The sequence below is a fragment of the Pelobates fuscus genome, chromosome 2 (genome assembly GCF_036172605.1).
Source record: "Pelobates fuscus isolate aPelFus1 chromosome 2, aPelFus1.pri, whole genome shotgun sequence".
Lineage (NCBI taxonomy): Eukaryota > Metazoa > Chordata > Amphibia > Anura > Pelobatidae > Pelobates > Pelobates fuscus.
The window spans coordinates 212,698,323-212,725,481 of record NC_086318.1 but is presented as its reverse complement, the minus strand read 5'-3'; the positions used below and the strand labels follow the sequence as shown (position 1 = coordinate 212,725,481).

Sequence of the window (27,159 nt, the reverse complement as noted above, 5' to 3'; positions counted from 1 at the left end):
AAAGAAATGAGGAAAGCTTTTAAAAGTTTGGCTTTGTAAATTTGATGCAATAAGTGTGTTTTTCTTTAATACCTTTTCATCCTCTTTGCATGAACCCGATTTACATATATTACTAATATGTTTCTGAACATATATATTATATTATTCACTCACTCACTCACTCTCTGGGCCGGCCTAAGACATCATGCTGCCTAGGTCCAACGATAAATGACTATGGGGGATAATGTATAATAAACACAGGTTACTGGCTATGGGGGGATAATGTATAATAAATACAAGTTACTGGCTATGGGAGGATAATGTATAATAAACACAGGTTACTGGCTATGGGGGGGATAATGCACTATAATAAATACAGGTTACTGGCTATGGGAGGGATAAAGTATAATAAACACAGGTTACTGGCTATGGGTGGGATAATGTATAATAAATACAGGTTACTGGCTATGGTGGATAATGTATAATAAACACAGGTTACTGGCTATGGGAGGGATAATGTATAATAAACACAGGTTACTGGCTATGGGAGGATAATGTATAATAAACACAGGTTACTGGCTATGGAGGGATAATGTATAATAAACACAGGTTACTGGCTATGGGAGGATAATGTATAATAAACACAGGTTACTGGCTATGGGGGGATAATGTATAATAAACACAGGTTATTGGCTATGGGGAGGATAATGTATAATAAACACAGGTTACTGGCTATGGGGGGATAATGTATAATAAACACAGGTTACTGGCTATGGGAGGGATAATGTATAATAAACACAGGTTACTGGCTATGGGAGGGATAATGTATAATAAACACAAACACACACAAAAAAAAATAATAATACAAAAAAAAAGAATGCAGCTTCAGAATTAATCTAAATTGTATGCTGTCTAGGAGTTGGGAGGGTCTGGGAGGGAGGGTCTGCTGCTGATTGGCAGGAGTTTGTCTGCTGACTGTGAGGTACAGGGTCAAAGTTTACTCAATGATAACGAATAGGTGGCGGACAGAACATCGCATATGTTTGCCATCCGTGGCGAACGCGAACATGCTATGTTCACCAGGAACTATTGGCTGGCGAACCGTTTCGGGACATCACTAATTGTAAATCAGAATCGCCCAACAGTCGTGTTTGTGATTGAGTCATATACACATTTGCATCTAAATGTAACTTGAAGTTAATTGGAAAAAATGATCAAGTGAGCATTTTTGGCATTGGGATTAAGACGCTTTTCTATTGTCTCTTTGAAAAGAAATATTTGTAAATTGGAAAAGGCTTGTTTGAAACCCCACTGAATAATATAGTTTCTTCTCTTACTAGAATGGGAACTTATTAAATCCAGTGGCACCTTGTTTATTTAAAATATCAATTATTAGGATTCACATGAAAAAGTTGAGAAGAATTGCACATTAGGGTGTAAAAGTTGTGATGTTTCTCTCAGTACTTAATAATAATTAAGACATTTTAATATGACAAACCATCTTGATTTGAAATCAGTTTAAGCAAAAATTAGAGACTGCAGGTGGCAGTAGAGAGCTATAAATCATGTGACAAATAGCGCACATCTTAATTGAAGCTGGACATTCAAGATTTAAAGGGACACTTTAGTCACCATTTAGCTTAATGTAGTGGCTCTGGTGTCTATAGCATGTACTGGACGCTGAACGCTCCCCACAGAGATGCATGGATTCAGTGCATCTCTATGAGGAGAGGCTGATTGGAGAAGCATTTCAGTTTGTCAAGTATGCACAATAGCCTCCCAATGCTTTCCTATGGAAAATAATTGGATAGGCTGAGATCATCAAGATTGATGATCTCTGCCATGGAGGCGAGGCCAGCTGCTGCAAGACCTGTGCAGCGATGGCGAAAAGGTAAGTTATCTACCTTTTTAAATTTCACAGAGAGGGGGGCCGTTTACTTATATATCTACTGCAGCATCGTAGTGTTTGAAATACATGTTTGTATTTCTAACACTGTAGTGTTCTTTTAAATGCTAGTTAAGCAGTGAACTAGGGCAAATTGTTGTCTTTCAAAAGAGTGGTTTAAAATATTTTTTGTAACACAATACACTGATAATACAGTTATATGCACTCTCCATATGCATTGTAGATGTTTAGAGATGTTTAGAAAATCTACAACTAAAAAATAATACATGCATTTTACTTTAAAAGAGTTTTCCTAACCTGTTCACTACCAAAAAAAAAAAAAAAAAAAAACTTGTTTGATCATCTCCCTTCAGAATTGGTATGAAAAGATGTGAGCTTCTGCAATATTCCTGGGCATTCACTACCATGGCACCTGTCATAGCATGCCATAAAGAATCCCACAGGAGAATGAGTTCCCATACAGCATATCAAATGTTATTGATGGTTCACACAACTAACAGATGAATCAAAACTTATAATATTTGAAGTTAAAACAAATAAAAAAAAAAACAGCTATGTGGAATTCAAAGATATATAATGGCAATAAAAACATAAATGAATCCAGTGCCAGTTATCTCAACACACCCAAGGCTTTACATTTTCAAAAAATATACATTGCATTTACCGTATATACTCGAGTATAAGCCGACCCGAATATAAGCCGAGGCCCCTAATTTTACCCCCCAAAACTGGGAAAACTTATTGACTCGAGTATAAGACTAGGGTGGGAAATGCAGCAGCTACTGGTAAATTTCTAAATAAAATTAGATCATAAAAAAATTACCGTATATTAATAGAATATTTATTTACAGTGTGTGTATATAATGAATGCAGTGTGTGCGTATGAGTGCAGTGTGTGCGTATGAGTGCAGTGTGTGCGTATGAGTGCAGTGTGTGTGTGAATGCAGTGTGTGTGCGTATGAGTGCAGTGCGTGTGTGAGTGCAGTGCGTGCGTATGAGTGCAGTGCGTGTGTGTATGAGTGCAGTGCGTGTGTGTATGAGTGCAGTGCGTGTGTGTATGAGTGCAGTGTGTGTATGAATGCAGTGTGTGTATGAGTGCAGTGTGTGTATGAGTGCAGTGTGTGTATGAATGCAGTGTGTGTGTGTGTGAGTGCAGTGTGTGTATGAATGCAGTGTGTGTGTATGAGTGCAGTGTGTGTATGAATGCAGTGTGTGTGTGCAGTGTGTGTATGAGTGCAGTGTGTATGAATGCAGTGGGTGTATGAGTGCAGTGTGTGTATGAATGCAGTGTGTGTGTATGAGTGCAGTGTGTGTATGAGTGCAGTGTTTGTATGAGTGCAGTGTGTGTTTGTGTATGTGTTGGGGGTGGGCATTTTGATTATTGTTATTTTATTATTTTAATGACGGCGCGGAGGAGGAGAGAGCTGACAGGAGCTGCAGGACAGGTAAGTTACAGCTCTCTGCCAGCCCCCACAGCCCCCAGTCTGTATTATGGCAATGCAAATTGCCATAATACAGACTATTGACTCGAGTATAAGCCGAGTATACTCGGCTTATACTCGAGTATATACGGTATGTTATTTTAGAGTATTAAAACTTATTTCTCAACTAGTAGCAAACATAGTTTGAACATAATTTAAATGGACATTATAGTGTTAGGAATACAAACCAGTATATCTAATGCCATATTGTTTTTCTCACCACTTAGATTAAGCCACCTATTCCGTTTCCTGTGACTTCACGTTGACGCTTCGCCTTCTTGCTGCATGTGCGGCCAGCTCAATGCTCACCCAGTCAAATGCTCTGTATGGGAAGCATTTGGGAAGGTTACCTGAGACAAATGAGCCTCACTCAATTTTCACAGTGAAAGCATCTCTAGTGGTTGTCAGAAAAACAGCCACTAGAGATGTGTTTCATTATGCTTTGCAAATATTGCCATATCTACTAAACAGCAACAATGTTTTACATTGTGTGGATAAAATGACAGGGGCACTACACCCAGACCACTTCATTCAGATGAAGTGGTCTGGGGGCCTATAGTGTTTCTTTAATGTTATCATCATTAACAGTTGATAATTCTCAAGTTTTTTTTTTTTTTGCTGATTTTAATGCCAGCTGAAATTCAAGCAGCCAAGCTCAATAAATAGGCTAGCTGGCAAAAATAAAGTGGCTGATAAATGTGCATCAAAAGTATGTTTATTGGCCTTTAATGAATAAAAAAGTAGTTTGGGGTGTATATTATCAATATTATAGTATGTCGCTGCTCACTGTAATTAAAAAAAGAACTAGCCACTGGGTAGTTATTGCTGCCCAGTCACTAATAAAATACAAGGGAGAACATGGCACCAGTTCCCTCTGTGATTCCAGCTGTGGAAATCAGGCTGGAGCAGAAAATGGACAGTGGACAGGTCACCTTCTACCCCCTTCCCCTACCTATAGTCAGTGGGTAGGGGCTCTATTAAATAAAATAAAAAGTAGAAGGGACATTCTAGAATCTCCTCAGCCCCAACCCAGGGGTGGAAGGTAAGATCTCTTAATGAATAATCAGGGGGACTTTCTAGTGTCCCCACTCAGCTGCTACCCATGGGCATAGGGTAGGGGCTATTAATGAATAAAGGGAACACATCCTAGTGTCCCCCCCCAGCATGCACCAATGGGTGGTGGGTGAGGGTTATTAGAAATATAACATTACTTGGCCACCCATAACAATTAGCTTTGAGTGGGATGGTATTAATGAGATAAGCGGGTGGACAATGGCATCTTCTAAAAGTGTGCTCAAGTTCCCCCGCTGGGTAGCTTGGGCTCCCTAGGCCCCTAGTCAACCCTCTATTCTTTTCTTCAGCCCCACTATAGCCAAATAAAAATCCATAATAACTGAGGCTACTATTAAAAGTGAACAAAAAATATCATAAAAAAAAACAAATAAATAAAAACCATGACAATTAAAAAAAAAAAAAGTGATACATTTTTACCCTGCAAGGCTCTATACAGAATGATATTTAAAGATGAGAAAGGGCTTTTCAAGGCCTTCTCATGCTTGCAAAACTCCTTCAAAACCCTCTGATTGGTTTGCTTGTAAGGGCACTCTGACAGACAAGTTGACAGACAATATTCCCACGCAAGTCTTGAGAGAACTGAGACTTGTTTGTCAGAGCAGCAGTAAAGTCAAACCTCTCTTGATACTTGCCTTTCACAGTGGTCTGATTGGTTGACAAACAAACATCTAAAGTAAAGTATGAATGGCATGCCCACTCCCCTTATATCATTAATACACCCCAACCCAAAGCCTACGAGTGAGAGCCTGCGCGGAGGACAAAGTCATGTGCACTCCTTTCTATATGTTTAAATAGTCGCAATACATCGCCCATAGATAGACTAAAGTGTCTCCTCTGTTTTTTTTTTCATTAACAGCTCATACTCTCCATTTATATTTGGGGGCTGTGTGCACACTAGAATGCCCCCCCCTAACTTTTTTATTTAATAGAGTCCTTAGCTGCTGGCCATGGGTAGGGGATAGGGGGTGGGTAGTGGGTTGCGGCTCTATTAAATACATTATTTAATTTAGCCCCACCTAATGTTTAATTTTAAGCCCCCACTTGATGCCCCTGTATTAATATTAGTGACTGAAAAGCAATGATAACAGACAGGAGGTGATCAGGTCTTAAGATGATATATACATACGATAGAGATGCATCTGTATCGTATGTACAGTATATATAATCTTAAACTCTGATCACCTCCTGTCTGTTATCTTTACTATCCACTTCACAAGAGTTGTTGGTGATTTGCTGCTAATTTACAGTGAGCATCTGACTGCTGCTCACTGTTTAATAGGCATGCCCCCACCGTGATGGCTGCTAGGGCCAGTGGGCATATAGCAAAAACAACTTTTGATATTTTAGTTGTTGAATTTGAAAAGGCCATCTATCGGTTGCCATGTGACTAATAAACTGAATTAACCCCTTAAGGACCAAACTTCTGGAATAAAAGGGAATCATGACATGTCACACATGTCATGTGTCCTTAAGGGGTTAAATCACCTCAGCCAATATTTTCTATTTATTTTTTTTATAAAGTATACTTTGAGATTTCTCTTGTTTTCAATTTTGTCCTGGGGGACACTACTTTTAATGAAAAGTATATGTATTGATTTCGATAGTCTAACTGATAAATACATATCAGCATCCAACAGCAACGATCTGGCAATTTTTTCCAGTGATCTTGTATACTGTTCTAACTGTGATGTAGACATTGGATATAAAACATATATCTCCTGTTTACATTTGGAAGTTCTACTTATTATTGGAGAGCTAATAGAATGTGTAAGTTTCAGCATAATGTCTGCTGTCTGTATTTTCTGCACAGCTTTCTCGTTGTCCGTGACATGTTGTTTCCATAACCGTTTCGAAATACAATGCAATTAATAATTATTTTTCTGATAATATTCAACCTTGCAACTCTACAATTTTCTATTAACATGACACGTGGCAGAAGTAGCTGTTACTTTCTACACACATTTCAATTGGAAAATAATAATATATTCAATCCACCCAGAGCAGAAAATATTTGTAATTTTTTCTTTGTTTATGATTTTATGATTTTATGTTAAATTTGGCTTGAATCATCATGTTAACAGAATAAGCAGATGGTGTCTTGAGACTACGATGATACAGAACGCCAGTTCTTGCTAATTATTAGCTAGTTGGTATGTACATCTAATGACTAAATCTTTATAACAAAAAAAAGGTAAAGAAAAAATGATACACCCCTTCTTTTTATTCTACAGAATAACAATGGTTTGGAACCAGATCAGAGAGATTCTACCAATTTGTCGTTTGCTTTGAATATCCTGTATAAATAATTTGCTGAAATAATAGCACAAATATGGTTATGATGAAAAGCATATTTTTATTATCATAGAATGGCATTTCTTTTAATTGAATCAACATAATAAATAATTTTCATATTTATTAATGCTTTAGAGATCATCTTGTGAATGTGAGCACAATACATGTGGCGATAGTTGTGAACAATGCTGCCCTGGATTCAATCAAAAACCTTGGATGGCAGGAACAGCTCTCTCGAACAACGAGTGTGAATGTAAGTGTAATATTCTGCCCCCTAATCTTAATCATTATTTATAATTTTCTAAGTTAATTAAGTGCTAGTTAATGGGATTATTTTTAGTGCTTGGAGTATTTTAATTTATTTTCCCGCACAGGCCCAGGCTAGTTTATGGGCTTCACCACCATCAAAATCTGTCCTTACAAATATATGTTTAATGTATGCAATGTCTGAACAAATAGAATATATGTAATATTAATTGAATTCTATAGTGTTAGCTATACAAAGGTGTATTCCTAACACTATAGTACCCTTTGTTCCCCACTTCCTCACAGCTCCCTGCCCTCGCATAATGGCTTAAAAACCCTTTATTTACTCACCCACTTCCAGCGCCAATCACATGGGGACCTAATGCTCGGCAAGTGGCGTGAGCGCATTAGGCCCTCCACATAGGAAAGCATTGACTCAGTGCTTTCTTATAGGGATTTCACAGGAATATTTAGAAGGTATATCATTAAAGTCCCAATTTTAGATATCAAGGAATGTAGCAAAAAGAAGATATCTGATTTCACATGTATTAGTTTGAATGCCCCTCTTTCTATTATTAGGGTGAGAGGGTAGATAGGCTTACTTAATTAAAAAGGGGGTGCATAGTGGCAACACCACAAATTTTGAGTGGGGGGTTATGGCATGTACACGCTCTCTTTGAATATTACATTTTAGAGTCCCCACCTGCCAGCATACGGTAAAGGGTGTGGTGGACAATCCCCCCCCCTCCCCCCCACTTGAATATAATTATTATAGCCTCCACCTACTGGTAATGGGGGGGGGGGGGAACTGGGGTGGGGACATTAGGTATTCCAATATAAAATAAGTATCCCGCACCTACTGTCTACGGGAGGCAGAAGGGGGGACATTAGGATGTGCTCTCACTTTTTTAAAATGTATTAGCCACCACCACCTGGACACAGATGGGGTCAAGAGGGTGAACAGTCCCCCAATTATCTACCACAAAGTCCCCTACTCGATTACCTCTTGTAGCATTGTGCTGCCTTGGTCCATAGATGGAATGCTGCCCTTGCCCCCCCCCCCCCCCCAAAATAAAACCACGCTCTCCAAAACACGCTTACATCCATTAATGTATGCAGTGTGTAATGAATGCAGTGTCTGAGCTTGTGTATTGTATAGAGAGTGTGTAATGAATGCAGCGTTTGTGTAGTGGATGCAGTGTATGTGCTTGTGTACTGGATGCAGTGTGCATATTTTAGTAGTGTCTGCGTTTGTGTAGTGGATGCAGAGTGTGTTTGTGTAGTGGACGCAGTGTATGTCTGTGTTGTGGATGCAGTGTATGTCTGTGCAGTGGATGCAGTGTGTGTGTTTGTGTAATGGATGCAGTGTGTGTGTGTGTAGTGGATGCAGGGTGTGTAGTGGATGATGTGTTTGTGTAGTGGAAGCAGTGTGTGTGTCTATGTAGTGGATGCAGTGTGTATTTGTGGAGTGAATGCAGTGTGTGTGACTTTGTAATGGATGCAGTGTATGGCTGTGTAGTGGATGCAGTGGATGTATTTGTGTTGTGGATGCAGTGTGTGTATTTGTGTAGTGGAAGCAGTGTGCATATTTGTGTAGTGGGTGCAGTGTGTGTGTTGTGAATGCAGTGTGTGTGTGTTGTGAATGCAGTGTGTGTGTGTTTTGGATGCAGTGTGTGTTTGTGTAGTGGATGTAGTGTGTGTATTTGTGTTGTGGATGCAGTGTGTGTATTTGTGTAGTGGTGTGTACTGGATGTAGTGTATGTGTGTTTATCGTGTTGTCTACCGGATGTACTGTATGTGTGTTTATAGTGGTGTGTCCTGGATGTAGTGTATATGTGTTTGTGGGCTGTGGGGAGGGATGCAGTGTTTTTAATGTATAATAAAATGTATTCCCCCCTCCCTGCCTCTAATCTGTGGTCAGGGAGGGGGGGACACGAGATTCCCTGGTAGTCCAGTGGCACAGGAAGGTGTCTAGTGAAGAGGAGGTCAGATATCTAATTCTCCATCTTCACCACCAGGTCCTTTCCTCCCGCGAGAGCTTTGCTGCGAGTTGCCATGGCAACGCTCCAGCATGCATGGTGTGCAACGCAGAACACTTTCGCGGCTCGGCAGAGGAAAGGACTGAATTCTGTAGGACATGGAGAATCAGATCTCTGGGCCCCCTCTTCATAGGATAAAGCAGCAGAGGCCCAGAGATCCATATATATATATAATATAATAAATATATATATATATATATATATATATATATATATATATAGCGTTACTTGTTATATATATATGCAAATGGAAGGAACAGCGCATTTCTTAAAGGCACAGGGACGGCATAATGCTGCCCCTATCAAAGAGCTGCCTGGAGCCATAGTCTACTGGGACCAATGGTCGGGCCGTCCCTGTCAGGTGGGGAGGCACGGGGGGAGGACTATGTCCCCCCTTCAAGGTATTTTACAGGCTCCATCTTATGGGCATGGGGCCTTCCTAGCAAGTTGTGAGCCATTGCTAGTTTTAAACATTTAGGAGATATGCGTTAGGTGGTGGCATGGTGTTGTTTAAAACCTCCCTTATAGTATTGACCAACATAGGCCTTTTTATTTATTTTATTATGTGGTGGCTGGCTACCAAAGCCCTGGCCTGTCGCTACATAATTAACACTTGCATTGCAGAAGTTTTTAACTATTTAACAATTTTAAAATGCTAGTTTTCACATCCAACAGGCAAATAATACTTCATATGATCAATTTACATGCAAAAAAGCAAGTGAAAAATCATTTGCGAATGTACATGCTGCCAGATGCATGTGTTTTTTTTAATATCGTGCTGCATAAATATTTTGAATCCTATACTTCTTAAAAAAGCACTGATTTTAATCTCTGACACCAAATGCAGCTTAACGATTGCTGCAGATTCACTTGGTCGTTTTCACTGGATATTTCCCATCCTGACAAAATGTAGCGCTTAGTAAAAAGAATGTTGTATGATTTAAAAAAAAAAAACTTATACTTTTTTTGCCTGACACACATTGTTGATTTTGTGTAAGCAGGTTAAATAAGAGATCTGCAAAATATTGAAATGTTTTATAATAATGTTAAATTAATCTTGCATAATTCTTTGCCAATATCATTTTGTCTTTTAATAGCATGTAATTGCCACTGGAAGGCTGAGGAATGCTATTATGATCAAGAAATTGCAGACAAGCGTCTAAGTTTGAATATTCATGGAAAATACATTGGAGGAGGTGTTTGCATTAACTGCACAAGGAACACTGCTGGAATCAACTGTGAAACTTGTGCTGATGGATTTTATCGACCAAAAGGGGTACAGTCTAGTTTTCTCATTTTTATTTTTTCATTAAAAGAGTTGATATTTTCATGGTATTTTACTAATCCTAATTGTATGTTTTACACTGATTATTTTTAACATATGTTCCTGCATCAACACAGTAACAAAATAAACTTCTCTGATAAAATTAATAAATCGATCAAATCCAAAGGCACCAAATTTGAATGGATATACTGAAAATAAAATGCTTTAAGTTTGCACTTATGTACATAACATCTTTGTTTTATAACTTGGCAGAACTTTATGTTGTTGAAATGACATGTTTCATTGGGTTTTAGAATAAGTCTTTCTTTAGTACTCTTTACCTTTTGGGATGTGTGTCTGCAACTGCCAGATGTTACTAGACCACAACTCCCATTACATGTTTCCAGTATTGTCCATTGTACATTTTGCCCCCCAAAAAATCACAACTTGAAAGTTTATTATAGTTTTCATTAAGTACAATGAATTCACTGAATATGTCAGAAAGTAGCACAGTAGCATCAGGAAAATCTACAAATTGTAAGTTCTTTCACAAATGCTAAGGCTTGGCCTGCAGTTTTGGGAGGGGCATGTTACCCTACTTAAACCCCCCTACTCACCTTCCTCCGTCCCGTACGTGCTTTTAGCGATCCGCATGTCACCATGTCCGGTCACCTTCTCCTCCTTTGCCTGGTCCCTCGTGGTTCTCCTTACCTGGCCTGCTGTTTCCCCGCTGTTTTCGTTTCGTCCGTGGTCCTTTCTGGGCTCTGCTCCGGTCAGCTGTCCATCCAGTCACCTCTTCTGATTTGTGAGTTACTTACCTCCATTCGTTTTCCCTTGTTTCTTGTTGCTCGCGGCTGTCTGGCGTTTGCCTGTTTTTTCCCGCGAACGGCATGCTATTTCGTTTTATACACAAAAGCCCTATGGCCGGCTAGGGTTTTCGTGCAGTTTTTTTTTGTCTGCTTGGGGTCCGTTTTCGACCGGGGGCTCTATGGCCAAGACGAAACGTTGTCTTTCAGGTGTCACGGTTTGTTTTAATTAGGGCAGTTTTTACTCCTTTATGGAACGTAGTGGTAGATTTTGCATTAGGCTGTCATGTTGCACTTTCTAAAACACCATATTAGTGTTTTAAGTCCCTAAACAGAACTATGGAATCATTGCATTTATTACTTATATGTGCTCAGCTATGCAATGAAGTCATTTTTTTATCAGTTGTTGGTTGTTTCTTCATGTATCTATTTTTGCCCTCTTTTATTACAGGCCTACCGCTACGTCGATTCCGGCACACCTCAACCGACTTTTTTCCCCCTTTACTATGCTACTCATTGTACACTTCCTATACGGCCTTATTTGTCCCTCACACAAATGCTAAGGCTTGGCCTGCAGTTGTGGGAGGGGCATGTTACCCTACTTAAACCCCCCTACTCACCTTCCTCCGTCCCGTACATGCTTTTAGCGAGCCGCATGTCCCCACCCTCCACTTCCTCTATCTATACTATTCATTACACCTCATGGGTGGGCCCTCTTTTATTACAGGCCTACCGCTACATCGGTTCCGGCACACCTCAACCGACTTTTTTCCCCCTTTACTATGCTACTCATTGTACACTTCCTATACGGCATTATTTGCCCCTCACACAACTTACAAATTTGCTGTGCTTGCATGTACTGTGGAAAGATAATGTATAGATGTGAAAGAGAAAATTCTAGAAGAGAAAAAAGTGAAAAGAAAGAGTAAAAAAGTAAATAACAATCATAGTTTGGAAGGGATATGGGTGAGATATAAATATCTGAATTAGCATTTGTTCACAGTATATAACATCACTCACAATAGCTAACGTTACCCTATTTAGGTTACATGTTGTTGGAACCAGTGTAACCTCTGAAGTGCTTTAAAAGTCCCTATGATAATTCATAGAATGTGACGGCAGATAAGACGGCATCTAGTCTGCCCAATTTTCTAAATACTGTCATTAGTCACTAGCCTTCTTAGAGCTAGGATAGCCGTATGCATATCCCACGCATGCTTTAACTACTTCTCTGTGTTAACCTCTACCACTTCAGCTGGGAGGCTATTCTATGCATCCACTACCCTCTCAGTAAAGTTATATATTTTATGTTTAAACCTTTGCCCCTCTTATTTAAGACTATGTTCTCTTGTTGTGGTAGTTTTTCTTATTTTAAATATGGTCTCCTCCTTTACTGTGTTGATTCCCTTTATGTATTTAAATGTTTCTATCATATCCACCTGCCTTATCTTTACTCCATGCTATACATGTTAAGATCCTTTAACCTTTCCTTGTAAGCCTTATCCTGCAATCCATGAACCGATTTAGTAGCCCTTCTCTGAACTCTCTCTAAAGTATCAATATCCTTCTGAAGATACAGTCCTCTGCATTATGGGCCACACAAATCTCCATAAAATATTAGTGGATGGAACAACTTACTCCTCAAATGCTGATAATCTACACTTTATTTATTTTACAATATTCTACCTGATATATATCAAAAATAGTAATTTTCATCCCCCTAAAGATGCACAATGCTTAATACATTGTTGTAATATACGCTTCACCGAAGCTCTGTCATTTTGGTTTCAAGGTGATAGCCAATTTTCTGAGTAGCCAGAATCTCAATTCTTATTCACAACATGGAAATGGCAGACAGCTCAACAATCTATAAGCTTGATGTACAAAAGCCTGATGTTTTTTCTGTTTCTTTTTTTCTGTGTTTGTTTACACCAAATTGTTATTTACTATTTTTAACACTAAGTACTAAAGAGTCCTGTCTGGTACATTGAGTGCTTAGTAGCAAACTGCAATGTTGTTTGCTATTCAGTAAGTTGAGGTTGGCTCAAAAAAAGCTCAGGTAGGGAAAGGTTTCAGTAGGTAAGGTACATATCCGTTTGTCATCTGTCTTGCATCCCCATATTCCCAGAACAAACCCTGTAGAAACAAAGGAACTAGAGGAAATACAATCTGTCAGCATGTTTCTATAGTCGTAGTATGAGCTGATTTGTTGTTGGCTAATGGATGTGAATTTAGTGGATTATTATTGTATTAATGAATGTATTATTATTTCCTGATGTTTTATTAGGTGGCACCAACTCACCCAAATCCATGCCGATCTTGTAGTTGTGATCCCATTGGGTCATTTCACGATATTTGTGTCAAAGATGAAAAGCAAGCTGTAAAAGGTAGGTCTCTAATATGTGTTTTATTTTCTTAGAATCATAATTTTAACAGTAACAAACATCAATAACATAAAATATGAACTATTCTATGTCCCGTAGAACCAGTAAATTATATCCATGTGTTTAAAACATTGAAGGTTATTCTTGGCCTGTTACAGTACTGTTTGTCAATTTAAATTTGGGAATCCAGGAGATACTGGTAAGTGGGGCTTATTTAATAATAAGTGAAAAACTAAATTGAAAAATGTAAGCCAAAATATCTGGGATAGGGAAAAACTTTTATTAGTCACCCTAAATTGTTATTATGGTTATGTCCCTCTAACTTTTTAAGTATTATAAAAAGTAGATTGTGGGTTAATGGAAAACTAAACTATCCAATTCAGTAATTCACTATACATTTTAATTACATGATTTTGCTATTACATGATGAAAAGTCATGATTTTATTAAAGACACAGAGGCGAGTATTGCATATCCCTTTTTTTACTGTCTACCAATAGCAGCAAAGAATACAAACAGTAAGGATAAAAATGGTACACATAGTGATAAACCGCTCCCATACCAAGTCCCAGTATAATAGCCAGCACCTCCCATCATAATTCCTCTTTTTTTGGAGATGCAACATACTAACAAAACATTAAACCGGAACCAAAGATTCAGTCCAACTGCATAAGAACAACTGTCTTGACATCCAGTTGAACACCATCCAGGAACAAATCAACGAAATGGGACCAATTCATCACTGAACCAGCAAACGCGAAACGTAGAGGATCTCATTATACAACAATCAGTCGGCATCCAGTTAACGAGATGAGTTTAGTCTGTGAAAAACATAAATAATCAGAAGCCTCATGGTTATTTCGGTCCTCACAACTAAGTACGCATGTAAGGTAGAGACAGACCCCTCTTAACAGACCTACATGAACCCAGGAACAGATCCCACATTCCAAATGTATAAACCAGAAACCAAATGCAATAATATTCCTACTTACCGTAATACAATTCTCATCCAAAAAATATACCAGGGTGGGAAGATATACCCCAATTTAGAAGTGTATCCAGGGTGGGACAATACCCGCCTCCGTGTCTTTAATAAAATCATAACTTTTCGTCATGTAATAGCAAAATCATGTAATTTTATAACAAGACACTGAGGCTCATATTGCAAGTTCACTGGTCAAAAGTATAATACACGCCCTGGGCATCCTTGGTGGCCTCAGTGAGGGCGGAGTTTGCCAGTTTCGACTCTATCTTGAATAGGATGGCCTTTTGTCACTCCATAGAGAGTGAAGCATTGACACTGCCAGCAATACAGATGGCCCTTTGCACCCAACGGCGGAGTTCCTCCGAGTCGGCCAGCCTGTTAATGGCCCTGGCGTCCTCTGCCAGATCAAATAGCTTGACCATGGGCAAAAAAATATCAAGCCGCTTATCCATGGACATAGAGCCCATAGTAGCCATAATGGCATTGGTCACAGACTTCTGGAGCGACATGGACTGCACCTCCACCCTCTGCGGGGGTCGAGGTCTTCTGCATCAGGGGGGGGAGCCAGCCGTAGATGGGGCATCACCCAATGATACAGGGGTAGCCAAGTCCTTGGGGTAAGGGGAGCATATAGGCACCTTAGGTTTAGGCGTGTTGCAAAATATAGCTGGACCCACAAAATCAATACCAGAAAAATGTATATAGGTTAATAGAATGCAGTAAGGAGGATAATTGGGCAATCAGTTGTGAAAGATTGCAAGATTGCGGTACAAAGATTTTGCAAGTGAAAAACTCCCAAACGGGTGAATTCATATCCAGAACCAGGGTGAGTTTGCATGCTGAAAGCGTCTATACAGACAATACACAAAACTGCACATTCGCGAACTAAACACAGTGGGAAAATAGACGGACAGGCATTCGCATGTGAATGTCTAACCGTCCGGCCAGAAAATGGCATGAACAGAGCCGAACTGAGGCATGAAATGCTTCAAAAGGGCGCCAAATGGGTCAGGGGCCCCGTACAGCAGGCCAGAAGAACACATATAACGGGAAGCACACCAATCCTCCAAAAGGGCAGATCAAACCTCAGTATAAGGAGGATAGGAGAAAATATATAGGAGCTACATCTCCCCCAAGGAGGGTAAAAAACAACTGGTCTGGGAACCCGAACACAGAGCAACCAACAGATAATAAACAGAAAATAAACAGGTACAATTAACAGTTCTCCAAGGTAAAACCCACAATTAAAGATGTTCATACATACAATTGGAAAATACACAAATGATTAAGACTAAATCTCCAGAGACAAAAAGATGGTACTTAACTGACTGTGGAGCAGCAAAGAAATAGGAATTATGATGGGAGGTGCTGGCTATTTTACTGGGACTTAGTATGGGAGTGGCTTTTCACTATGTGCACCATTTTATTCCTTACTGTTTGTATTCTTTGCTGCTATTGGTGGACAGTAAAGAAAGGGATATGCAATATGAGCTTCCGTGTCTTGTTTTAAAATTGTCAGTGATTCAAAGTGAAATTCAACTTTGCTGTCAAAATAGCTAAACTGGAAAATTCTCCCAATTAGTCTCCCAAATCACACTTGAATGACAAAATTAAGGTTAAAGTATCCAATCCCTGACTATAGCTGAGTTGGAGAGTATGTCTGTATTTTGCAAGATGGATTTAAAGTCACTACAATTCAGGGATTCTAGTATAAACTTGATAATGCATAATTCTGTGTTCTGTTCATCACAATTCAGTGTTTAGTGATGATTAAACCAGAATGACACATTTTGACCAAATGGATAAAGAATGAAACAAAATAACATATACACTAAGTCAAAATGCAATCATTCAGTTGATCGCAGTTCAGTGTTTAGTGGTGAGTAAACCAGTGAGGCTAATTTTGAACCAAATGGTAAAAAGCTAAATAAAAGAATATACTTCTTAAATCAACATGCAATCAGAGTTTTTCTTAGATTGTTTCTTTTTTTTTTTTAACCAATTCAGAGTTTATTTGCTGCAAAATTCTGAATATTTATCAGTACAGAAATATTTTTAAAGTAGAGAAGAATAAAATATTAGTCTAAAAGTCAAATCTTCATGGACATTTTTGCTAGGATCATCAACAGATAAAAAAGAAGCGTATGCAGTTTATTTATTCCAACTGTTGTCTACACATTCATTTTCTAAACACGTTTTATTTTAAGGAGAATGACATAGAACAAGTATTAGGAGTCCCTTTGCTCAGCAGAAATGATCTTCCATATCTGCGCTTACTCTAATGTCATTCATAACTTTGGATATGTGTTAGCTACACCAAGTGGCTCAGTTTATTAGACCCCGAGGCTTTTTTGTCAATGCTGCCATTTAATAGCTAGCATAACTTACAATGCAAAAAAACAACCCTGGACCAAAGAGAGTTGACTCCATTGAAACAATAGTAACTGCAACTTAATTTCCAATTTACTAGATGCCATTGTAGTTTTATGTTTGTACAAATTATATATATTTATTTGCATAAATGCAACTCCTAGGACAACCAGGAATAAAATTCCTCTAGATATGCTCTTAATGTGTCATATTATTATGTGCCTAGATTCCATGTAGCAAGAAAAGGGACTGTACTCTTGGATGCCACACTGTCACACTTGACAACTGCTCCAGATAGGTTCTCCAAAACAAGGGTCTGGTATGTCACAAACTAAACTTGAAAAAAAGATCTGGGCACCCAAAACACATTGACACTTTAAAACCTGCAGTTCCTAATAAAGTCTGCACAAAGTTTTTTTAGTGCCCTTATTTTGCAGTTATTATGTGTGTAGTCTGACTGATAGAGATGTCCCGAACAGTTCGCCGGGAACTGTTCGCCGGCGAACATAGCTTGTTCGCGGTCGCCACAGCGGGCGAACATATGCGATGTTCGGTCCACCCCCTATTCGTCATCATTGAGTAAACTTTGACCCTGTACCTCACAGTCAGCAGACACATTCCAACCAATCAGCAGCAAACCCTCCCTCCCAGACCCTCCCACCTCCATGACGAATAGGGGTGGACCGAACATCGCATATGTTCGCCCGCCGCGGCGACCTCGAACAAGTTATGTTTGCCAGCGAACAGTTCCCGGCGAACTGTTCGGGACATCTCAACTGACTGACCATGAGCCAGATTAAAGTTGTCCAGGGCCCTAGTTAGGATACTTGATTGGACACCCTTTTCTGTGAGTGTCATGTATGTGTGTGGGTGAGACTGTGTGCGTAAGAGTGTGTGTATGCACCATTAATTATGGCAATCCCATGTAAGGATACCAAATTATAGAACTATCTACTTAGCAGCTAAAAAAATAAAAGTAAGAAATGTATTTTTGTATTAATCTCTTTCAGTTGCTTAAAAGATATGTCCCAAATTTGCTATTCTTAATCAGGCAATCCCTTATATGGATACCAAGTAAGGGCTCTATGTAGTACATAGCTGAAAGAACAAAAGTAAGAAAAGTATGTTTTCCTTAAATTAGCACTTTCAGTTGCCTTTCATACCTAATTTGGCATGCTTAATTATGTCATCCCAAATAAAATTAGCAGATTAGGGAGTTATCTACTAAAGAGGTGGTCAAAATGAAGAAAAAAAAAATCATAGTTACATATAGTTACATAGTTACATAGCTGAAAAGAGACTTGCGTCCATCAAGTTCAGCCTTCCTCACATATGCTTTTGCTGTTGATCCAAAAGAAGGCAAAAAACCCAGTCTGAAGCGCTTCCAATTTTGCAACAAACTAGGAAAAAATTCCTTCTTGACCCCAAAATAGCAGTCAGATGTCTCCTTGGATCAAGTAGCTATTACCCCACTAATTAGAAATTGTATCCCTGTATGTTATGTTTTTGCAAGTATTTATCCAATTGCAACTTAAACATCTGTATAGACTCTGACAAAACCACCTCTTCCGGCAATAAATTCCATATCCTTATTGCTCTTACTGTAAAAAAACCTTTTCTTTGCCTTAGATGAAATCTCCTTTCTTCAAGCCTAAATGTGTGACCTCGTGTCCTATGTATAGCCCTGTTTATGAATAGATTTCCAGATAATGGTTTGTACTGGCCCCGAATATATTTGTATAATGTTATCGTATCCCCTCTAAGGCGCCGTTTTTCCAAACTGAAGAGATTTAAATTTTTTAACCTTTCTTCATAACTAAAATGCTCCATTCCTTTTATCAATTTTGTAGCTCGTCTCTGCACTTTTTCTAGTGCCATGATATCCTTCTTTAGAACAGGTGCCCAAAATTGCACAGCATATTCAAGGTGTGGTCTTACCAGCGATTTATAAAGAGGCAAAATTATATTTTCATCTCGAGAATTTATGCCCCTATTTATACATGACAAAACCTTACTGGCCTTAGCAACGGCAGATTGACATTGCATATTGCTACCTAATTTGTTGTCTATAACAATTCCCAAATCCTTCTCGTGTGTGGTTATCCCTAGTTCACTACCATTTAGGGTGTAAATTGCTTGTGCATTCTTAACCCCGAAGTGCATAACTTTGCATTTTTCTACGTTAAATTGCATCTGCCATTTTAGTGCCCAGTCCCCCAATCTATCCAAATCCCTCTGAAGCAAGGCAATATCCTGCTCACATTTTATTACTTTACAAAGTTTTGTGTCATCTGCAAACACTGATACATGGCTTTCAATGCCCATTTCAAGATCATTTATAAATATGTTAAATAGAAGCGGTCCCAAAACAGAACCCTGAGGGACACCACTTACCACTTTTGTCCAGCTTGAAAATTTACCATTTATGACAACTCGCTGTACTCTATCCTTAAGCCAATGTTCTACCCAAGAACAAGAATATTCATCTAGACCAATTTCTTTTAGTTTGAAGACTAACCTATTGTGAGGAACCGTATCAAATGCCTTGGCAAAATCCAAGTAGATCACATCCACTTTTATTAAATTTGATCTTTCAGCTGTGTAGAGCAGATATCTTCCTAATTTGGTACCATTATGTGGGATTTAAGGATACCATGTTAGGGAGCTACCTGCTAAATAGCGCCATAATTTGGTATACTCTAATGGGAAGAATGGCACATAAATTTTAGAAAATAAAACCTCTTTGTCAGAATTTCGTTTAGTTATGAACCGATACTTTCTGGATTTTGGATGGACCAAAATATTTTGGACATGCACTGGCTACTCTCACAAAGGAGCATAAACTAGGTCATGCACGAAGGAGGATATTACTGAATTGTGTGCAAAGTAATAATACTATTATGAAATGATACACAAATGACCTGTATTACAACTCATATTTATATTCAATAGTAATTACAGTGATAGTTGAAAGTAAAAATAAATACTAGTAGTAATATTTTTATTAAATAATGAATTATTTTAAAATGCCAGACTTTTCAAATATATTCACAAATTAGAGCTATTTTAGAATGTTTACTGTTCCCACATAAAAAAAATTACACAACAACAGGGGGCGTGGCTTAGCCATTAAGGTAGATGGACGCATGAGCAGTGAGCTCCATCATGACAACTATAAAAAGCACTTGTCATTGGCTGATTTCTTATCCGTTGGGTCAGACTTACCTCTGTGCTTTATCCAAGAGCCTCATAAAGCCACCTTAGTAGAAGGAGAGGTCAAAGGAAGACGCAATGCCTTTTTTTTTCTCATCCAGCCAGAAGCTGCCAGGAATCCAAAATGGCACCTCTAGGAGAACAAGGAAGGTGCATGACGAGCAGGACAGTGACATGTTGGAATTCTCATCCTCCTGCTCAAACAACACCATCCACATTTTTACTCATGTGAAGACAGACCCGGAGTTCTTGGCTGGTGAGATTGAGTGCAGTCCCAAGATGTGCATCTTGAGATACAGGCATTGGGGGCCAGGATGACTACACTTGAAGCACAGTTTGAAGTAGTTACGAAGGCCCATGACACATTACTCACCTACTACTCAGAGTGGAGATCCCGGTTGGCTGCTGTTGAGTCTTCCCTTGAAGATCTTACCAACAGTTCCAGGTTTAATAACATACTACTCCGAGAAGTTCCAGGGAAGGTTGAAGAGGGCACAGTGGCTGTGAAAGTACTTGACATACTCAGACAAGTTACATTATTGTCAGATTTTTTTATTACTGCACTAAAGAAGTCATAATTCACTTCCATTGCAGGTCTTTCAAGACTTTTCTCCCACTACCTTATCAAAAAGGTAATCCTGGAGACTGATTACCGAGGCTTTGTGCTTCCACAGCATTCAGTTTCCCTGGGATCATCCTTATAAATTGCTGGCTTTCAACAATGGTTGCACAGTTTTGCTCCCCTCAGGAGATCAAAATAATTTTCTTCACACACTTGTTCTGAAAGTCCTGGAGGGGGCATTATTTGAGCCTGGTGGTCCCTAACCCCTTTACTGCGAGAGTGGTATAAGTAGAGGAAACCTGACTGCATGCTTCCAGTCTCTTTTCATTTTTCCACTTATTTTTCAACTTATCTTTGTGAAGTGTTTGTTTTCCTGCTGGAATATGAAAATGTATCCATGTTCCATGCGTTATTGCTTGGATTGATTCAGATTCCCTTTTTGCTGATTTCATCTGACCTGTTTTATGACCCTTGTGGCTTAGCGAGACTTAGACATTGGAATTGCCGTTCTGACCAAATGGTCCAGAATACATTTTTTGGGACTTTTAAGCATATTTCTTTCAATAAGTTCAACAGACTGCAAAGATGCATGTTTCAGGGGACAGGCTGTGCACAGCTCAACCCCTGATTTATCTGATAACCCCAGATAAGTCTATTGAGAACAGCTCAGAATGTTCTGATTAATTATGATGTTGGGGGGGTGTAAGTGGTCCTTGCCCACCCCGTCCCATCCTGGGTGGTATCGATGAGGGGCTGGGAGCGGCAGTCAATCGGATAGGTCCAGTTGTTGTTTATCTGATGTACTCATTAGCCGTATCCTCTGTTCACTTACTATGAATATATGAAATGTGTTTAACTGTGTTGTATAGAAAATCCCAATAGGATTACTGGATTTACTTTTGATATGATATGCAATTGATATACAATTTGTTATTTCATATATTGTAGTGTTTTCATTTAAATAAATCCTATTATCAACATACTTTTTCTGTGGGCTCCAGATCCAGTTGTTCTAGCAGCTAAACAAGGGTTTGTGTCCCCTATTTGACAAGCTGTCACACTTAGAGCCAAGTTCACAGGCTCTAAATCAGGTGAGCAGTTTTTACTTATATGATCAACAAATCAATTTTTATCAACATACTACACCAGATACTGTATTTTATTATTTTGTTAGAAGGAACATCAAGACATATCATCTAGAGTGTTTGTTACCCCTAATACACGCCTGCCAGAGGGATCTGAGCCTGTCCAAACGAGGCTCAGAACCATGGGAGTGAACCCAATTATTAAATTATACCATCTGCTCCTAGGGAACGGAGATGGGAGGATATAGAGGCAGGCTTGGATATGCTGTCTTTTTATATGTGGCTGGACTCCACACCACAAGCCGTTCAATTTTAAAGGAACACTATAGTCACCTAAATTACTTTAGCTAAATAAAGCAGTTTTAGTGTATAGATAATTCCCCTGCAATTTCACTACTCAATTCACTGTCATTTAACCCCTTAAGGACAGAGCTTCAGAAGCTTGACTTACGCTTAATGACACAAGCAATTTTTGCATTTTCTTGCTGTTTGCGTTCAACTGCAATTTGCATCTCTCTCATTTATTGCACCGACACATATTATATACTGTTTTTTAAAGGACAGAAAGGGCTTTAATTTGATATAACATATATATATATATATATATATATATATATATATATATATATATATATATATAAATGCTTACTTATAAAAAAAATACAGAAAAATGCAAAAAAAAGAAAAATATTGTTTTTTTTTACAGTTTTTGCAATCATAATGTGTGCATAATTAGTGCAGGTTAAGGAAAGTAATTAAAAATAAATTAATTTATTTGTTCTGATTTACAGAATATATAATGTGTCTGGGATTTTAAGTTTTTTTTGGTAGTTACAGGTCACAAAGCACAAGGAGTAAAATAAAATTTTAATGTGGAGCGATTTTAGAATTTGGTATGTTTGTCTTGTAAGCCTAATAGCCATAAAATAAAACAAAATTGCCACACAAAAGTATATATTTATATAAAGTAGACATCACAGGCTATTTACCTAAGGTTGTTTTGACACTTTCTACGTAGCCATTTTACCGCCAACCTCTGCTAAATATTGGAGTAAAATCGTGTTTTTTGGGGGTTTTCGCACACAAACGTATAACAAAGAACTTCTCATGTGTATTTTGTAAAGTTGGTGTGTGCTATTCCTGTACAAAGTTTTATTATGTGTTCAGTTACTTCTGCTGAGTACAACGGTACCCCCATTGTATGTCTTTGGCACTATTTCGTGAAGCTACAGTGCCATATAGGAGACCTGTCCTTTTCAGTATTCACAGTAGAATTTTGAGAGACGGATTTAATGAGCCTATGTGTCACGACTAGTAATGTGGTCCAGCACGCAGAAACTATGTAAACATATACATAAGTAAGAAAAGGAAAATAACAGGATAGAGCGTAAACCGGACCTTAGAATGGCCGGACTAATACGCTAGAGACAGAGAATGGTAAAAGGGAAAGCCGAGGTCAAGGAAGCCAGAAAATACTCAATACCGATTAAACAAGCCAAGTCAGGGAAACCAGAGATCAGAATAACCAGGGAAACGCCAAGGATCAGGATACCAGGAAATTAGAAACACGAGAATAGCACTTTCAGGAAACCAGGAAACTGAAACCACGACATGGCAAAGTACTAGGGTGAATTAGGGGTTTAAATACCCCTCTCTAAGCTATGATTGGTCAGAGGGCGACCTCTGACCCCAGAACGTGCGTGTGCGTTGACGTCGTGACGTCACGCACACGTTAGTATAATTCTCGGGGGCGGGGCTATCCATAGACGCGACCACGTGGTCGGCGCCATGTTGGATTCGGGCGTGATGCCCGGAAGAACTACGTGCGCGGTTCCCGGCTCGCCGACGAGCAGGTAAGCTCGTGTAGTCGGAGCGGTCGTGCCGGTCGGGCACGACCGTGAGGCTCGGCGGGCCGGTGACCGCAACACTATGCTTCCATTTGGGGTATTATAACAGTTTGACTGTTCAAAAACCCCCACAAAGGCCTACCATTTGTAAAAGTAGACACTCCAGGGTATCTCATAAGGTGCATATTGTGCCTTAACATGCCCCCATTTTTTTACCATTACATGCCAAAGTATGTGGTAAAAAATTATTTTGTGCATTTTTTACATACGGATTGCATTTTTGCTGGGCATTTTGTATATTTCATATGTGCCACTAAGTTCAAGCCCCCCAAATTATGCTCAGCTAAGTCTTCTGAGTAAAAGGACACCCCCATTGTATGTCTATGGTACTATTTCGTGAAGCTACAGTGCCATACAGGAGACCTGTCCTTTTCAGTATTCACAGTAGAATTTTGAGAGACGGATTTAATGAGCCTATGCTTCCATTTGGGGTATTATAACAGTTTGAATGTTCAAAAAAAAAACACAAAGGCCTACCATTTGTAAAAGTAGACACTCCAGGGTATATCATAAGGTGCATATTGTGCCTTAGCATGCCCCCATTTTTTCACCAATATATGCCAAAGTATGTGGTAAAAAATAATTTTGTGCATTTTTTGACATACGGATTGCATTTTTGCTGGGCATTTTGTATATTTCATATGTGCCACTAAGTTCAAAACCTCCAAATTATGCTCAGCTAAGTCTTCTGAGTAAAAAGACATCCCCAATGAATGTCTTTGGCACTATTTTGTGAAGCTACAGTGGCATATTGGAGACCAAGCCATATCAGTTTTTACAGAACTTTGAATTTTGACGCTGGGCCTATGTGCAATTTCCAAGCATCTTCGTAAGTTTTAAATTCAAACTACCCCACAAAGGCCTACCATTTCTTAAAGTAGACACCCCAGGGTATTTCAAAAGGCATATTTTGAACCTTAGCGTGGGATAATTTTTCCGCTAGCTTGTACCAGGTGTAGTGGTTTTTTCTGCCTTTTTGACACACAAAGTGAGTTTGCACAGTATATTTTGCAAACCTTATGTGTACTACCACTGTATAATACTTCATATGTTGCTCAGCTATGTCAGCTGAGTATAAAAATACCCCCGTATGTACCTTTGCCAGGTATATGTGGACATCGGAGGGGCACATTTGGGACACAGCCATTCCATTTTTTTCAAACTTTAAATTTTTACGCTGTGCCCATGTCCCATTTTAGAGTATTTTACCAGGCTATATAATCCAAATACCCCATAAAGCCATACCATTTCTTAAAGAAGACATCCCAGGGTATTTCAAAAGGCATATTTTGAACCTTAGTGTGGGATCATTTTTCCGCTAGCTTGTACCAGGTGTAGTGGTAATAAGCATTTTTTCTGCCATTTTGACACACAAAGTGAGTTTGCACAGTATATTTTGCAAACCTTATGTGTACCACCACTCTATAATACTTTATATGTTGCTCAGCTATGTCGGCTGAGTACAAAAATACCCCCGTATGTACCTTTGCCAGGTATATGTGGACATCGGAGGGGCACATTTGGGACACAGCCATTCCATTTTTTTTCAAACTTAAAATTTTTACGCTGTGCCCATGTCCCATTTTAGAGTATTTTACCAGGCTATATAATCCAAATACCCCATAAAGCCATACCATTTCTTAAAGAAGACATCCCAGGGTATTTCAAAAGGCATATTTTGAACCTTAGCGTGGGATCATTTTTCCGCTAGCTTGTACCAGGTTTTTAAACTTTTGTTTTGCTTATTCATTTTTTTAAAGTTTCCTAAACTTTCGTAAAACTTTTTTTTACAGATTTAACATTTTTCTAAGCTTTTTCTTTTACCGTTAACCCCTAACTAGCAGTAAGCAGCACTAACAGTAAATTCCCCATTTTCCCATAACTCCCACCCACCCCAGCTAGCAAAATATTTAATTATACAATATTTAAATTAGTTAATTAAATTAATTTAACCCCTGAGGGTTAAAAAATAAATAAAAGTTAATCGTCAGGGGTTAAAAAAAAATTAGATCACAGTATAATACTGTGATCTGTATTTTGATCACTGTAGGCAGTGATAGACTGGCAGGGAAGGGGTTAATTTTTATTTGGACTGGGTAAAGGGTTTATTTTTTTTTTATTTTTTACTTAAACGTTATTAAAACTTTTTTTAACTTAATTTTTTAACTTTTTAAAGCTTATTTTAAAACTTTTTTTAACGTTAACCCCTAGTTAGCCTAACACTAAATCCCCCAATTCCCCACTAACCTCCACCCTCCCCAGCTAGCTAAATTTATAATTTTAAAATATTTAAATTAATTAATAAAATAAATTTAACCCCTGAGGGTTAAAAAAAAAAGAATTAACCCTCAGGGGTTAAAAAAAAAAAACAGATCATATTAAAATGTAATCCCTGCCAATTGATCACTGTAGTCAGTGATCAATTGGCAGGGAAGGGGTTAATTTTTTATTAAAATGGTAAAGGGGGGGTATAGGGGGGTGGGATTTTAAATAAACTTTATTTTTTTTTCCACCAGGGGGCAGGATCAGCACTGATCCGTCTCCCTGCACTTCACACTGAACCCGGAAGTGCAGGGAGGCGGAAGGTAAGTATACAGAGCACATGTGTCCGCTCTGGCATGCTGTCAGAGCGGGCACATGTACTGGGACAGCCCGATCCGGTGCTCCCGGTCTGCCTCTAATACAGAGGCAGACCGGAGCACCATTAACCCCACGATCGCCGCGATTGCGGCGATCTGGGGTTAATTTTACCGCGTGACGGACGAGGTCCGTCATCCGTCGTTAAGGGTATCCCCTGGATGACGGACCTCGTCCGTCACCCGTCGTTTAGGGGTTAAGAGTTAAATCACTTTGTTTCTGTTTATGCAGCCCTAGCCACACCTCCCCTGGCTATGATTGACAGAGCCTGCATGAAAAAAAAAACTGGTTTCACTTTCAAACAGATGTAATTTACCTTAAATAATTGTATCTCAATCTCTAAATTGAACTTTAATCACATACAGGATCTAGCAAGCTATTAACATAGCAGGGGATAAGAAAATCTTAATTAAACAGAACTTGCAATAAAGAAAGCCTAAATAGGGCTCTCTTTACAGGAAGAGTTTATGGAAGGCTGTGCAAGTCACATGCAGGGAGGTGTGACTAGGGTTCATAAACAAAGGGATTTAACTCCTAAATGGCAGAGGATTGAGCAGTGAGGCTGCAGGGGCATGTTCTACACACCAAAACTGCTTCATTAAGCTAAAGTTGTTCAGGTGACTATAGTGTCCCTTTAAACTCCATGAACATTTAGGATATGGTTAGAATCAAATATGAATTGGCTGCTGCCCCTTCTCTGATGACTCAAATCACCATATCAGATCATATCAGCATCTGTGGCAAAGGGGAACAGTCATAAGCTTTCTGCAACTTAAACAAGAGACTCAATTAATTATTACAGATTTATTCCGTTATCTCCAGAAACAAAATGTTGATTTTTCTTCCGACCTCAAAGAGACAGCAATGTCCCTCTTTATGACATTTGAGCATCTATGTAACGTAGGGGGAGGAAAAAAAAAAAAGGCTTCA

At 38.9% G+C, this 27,159-nt stretch overlaps 1 protein-coding gene across 10 annotated transcripts in view; it reads left to right on the top strand.

The window, feature by feature from the left end:
- Positions 1-27,159, top strand: part of LAMA2 (laminin subunit alpha 2) — a 767,184-nt gene that overhangs the window by 269,686 nt on the left and 470,339 nt on the right. For all 10 annotated transcript variants that reach the window (XM_063443147.1, XM_063443149.1, XM_063443146.1 and 7 more), the window contains exons 7-9: positions 6,868-6,985; positions 10,115-10,293; positions 13,375-13,474. In XM_063443147.1, the coding sequence (XP_063299217.1) occupies positions 6,868-6,985; positions 10,115-10,293; positions 13,375-13,474 (397 nt within the window). The remainder of the gene's footprint in view (positions 1-6,867; positions 6,986-10,114; positions 10,294-13,374; positions 13,475-27,159) is intronic.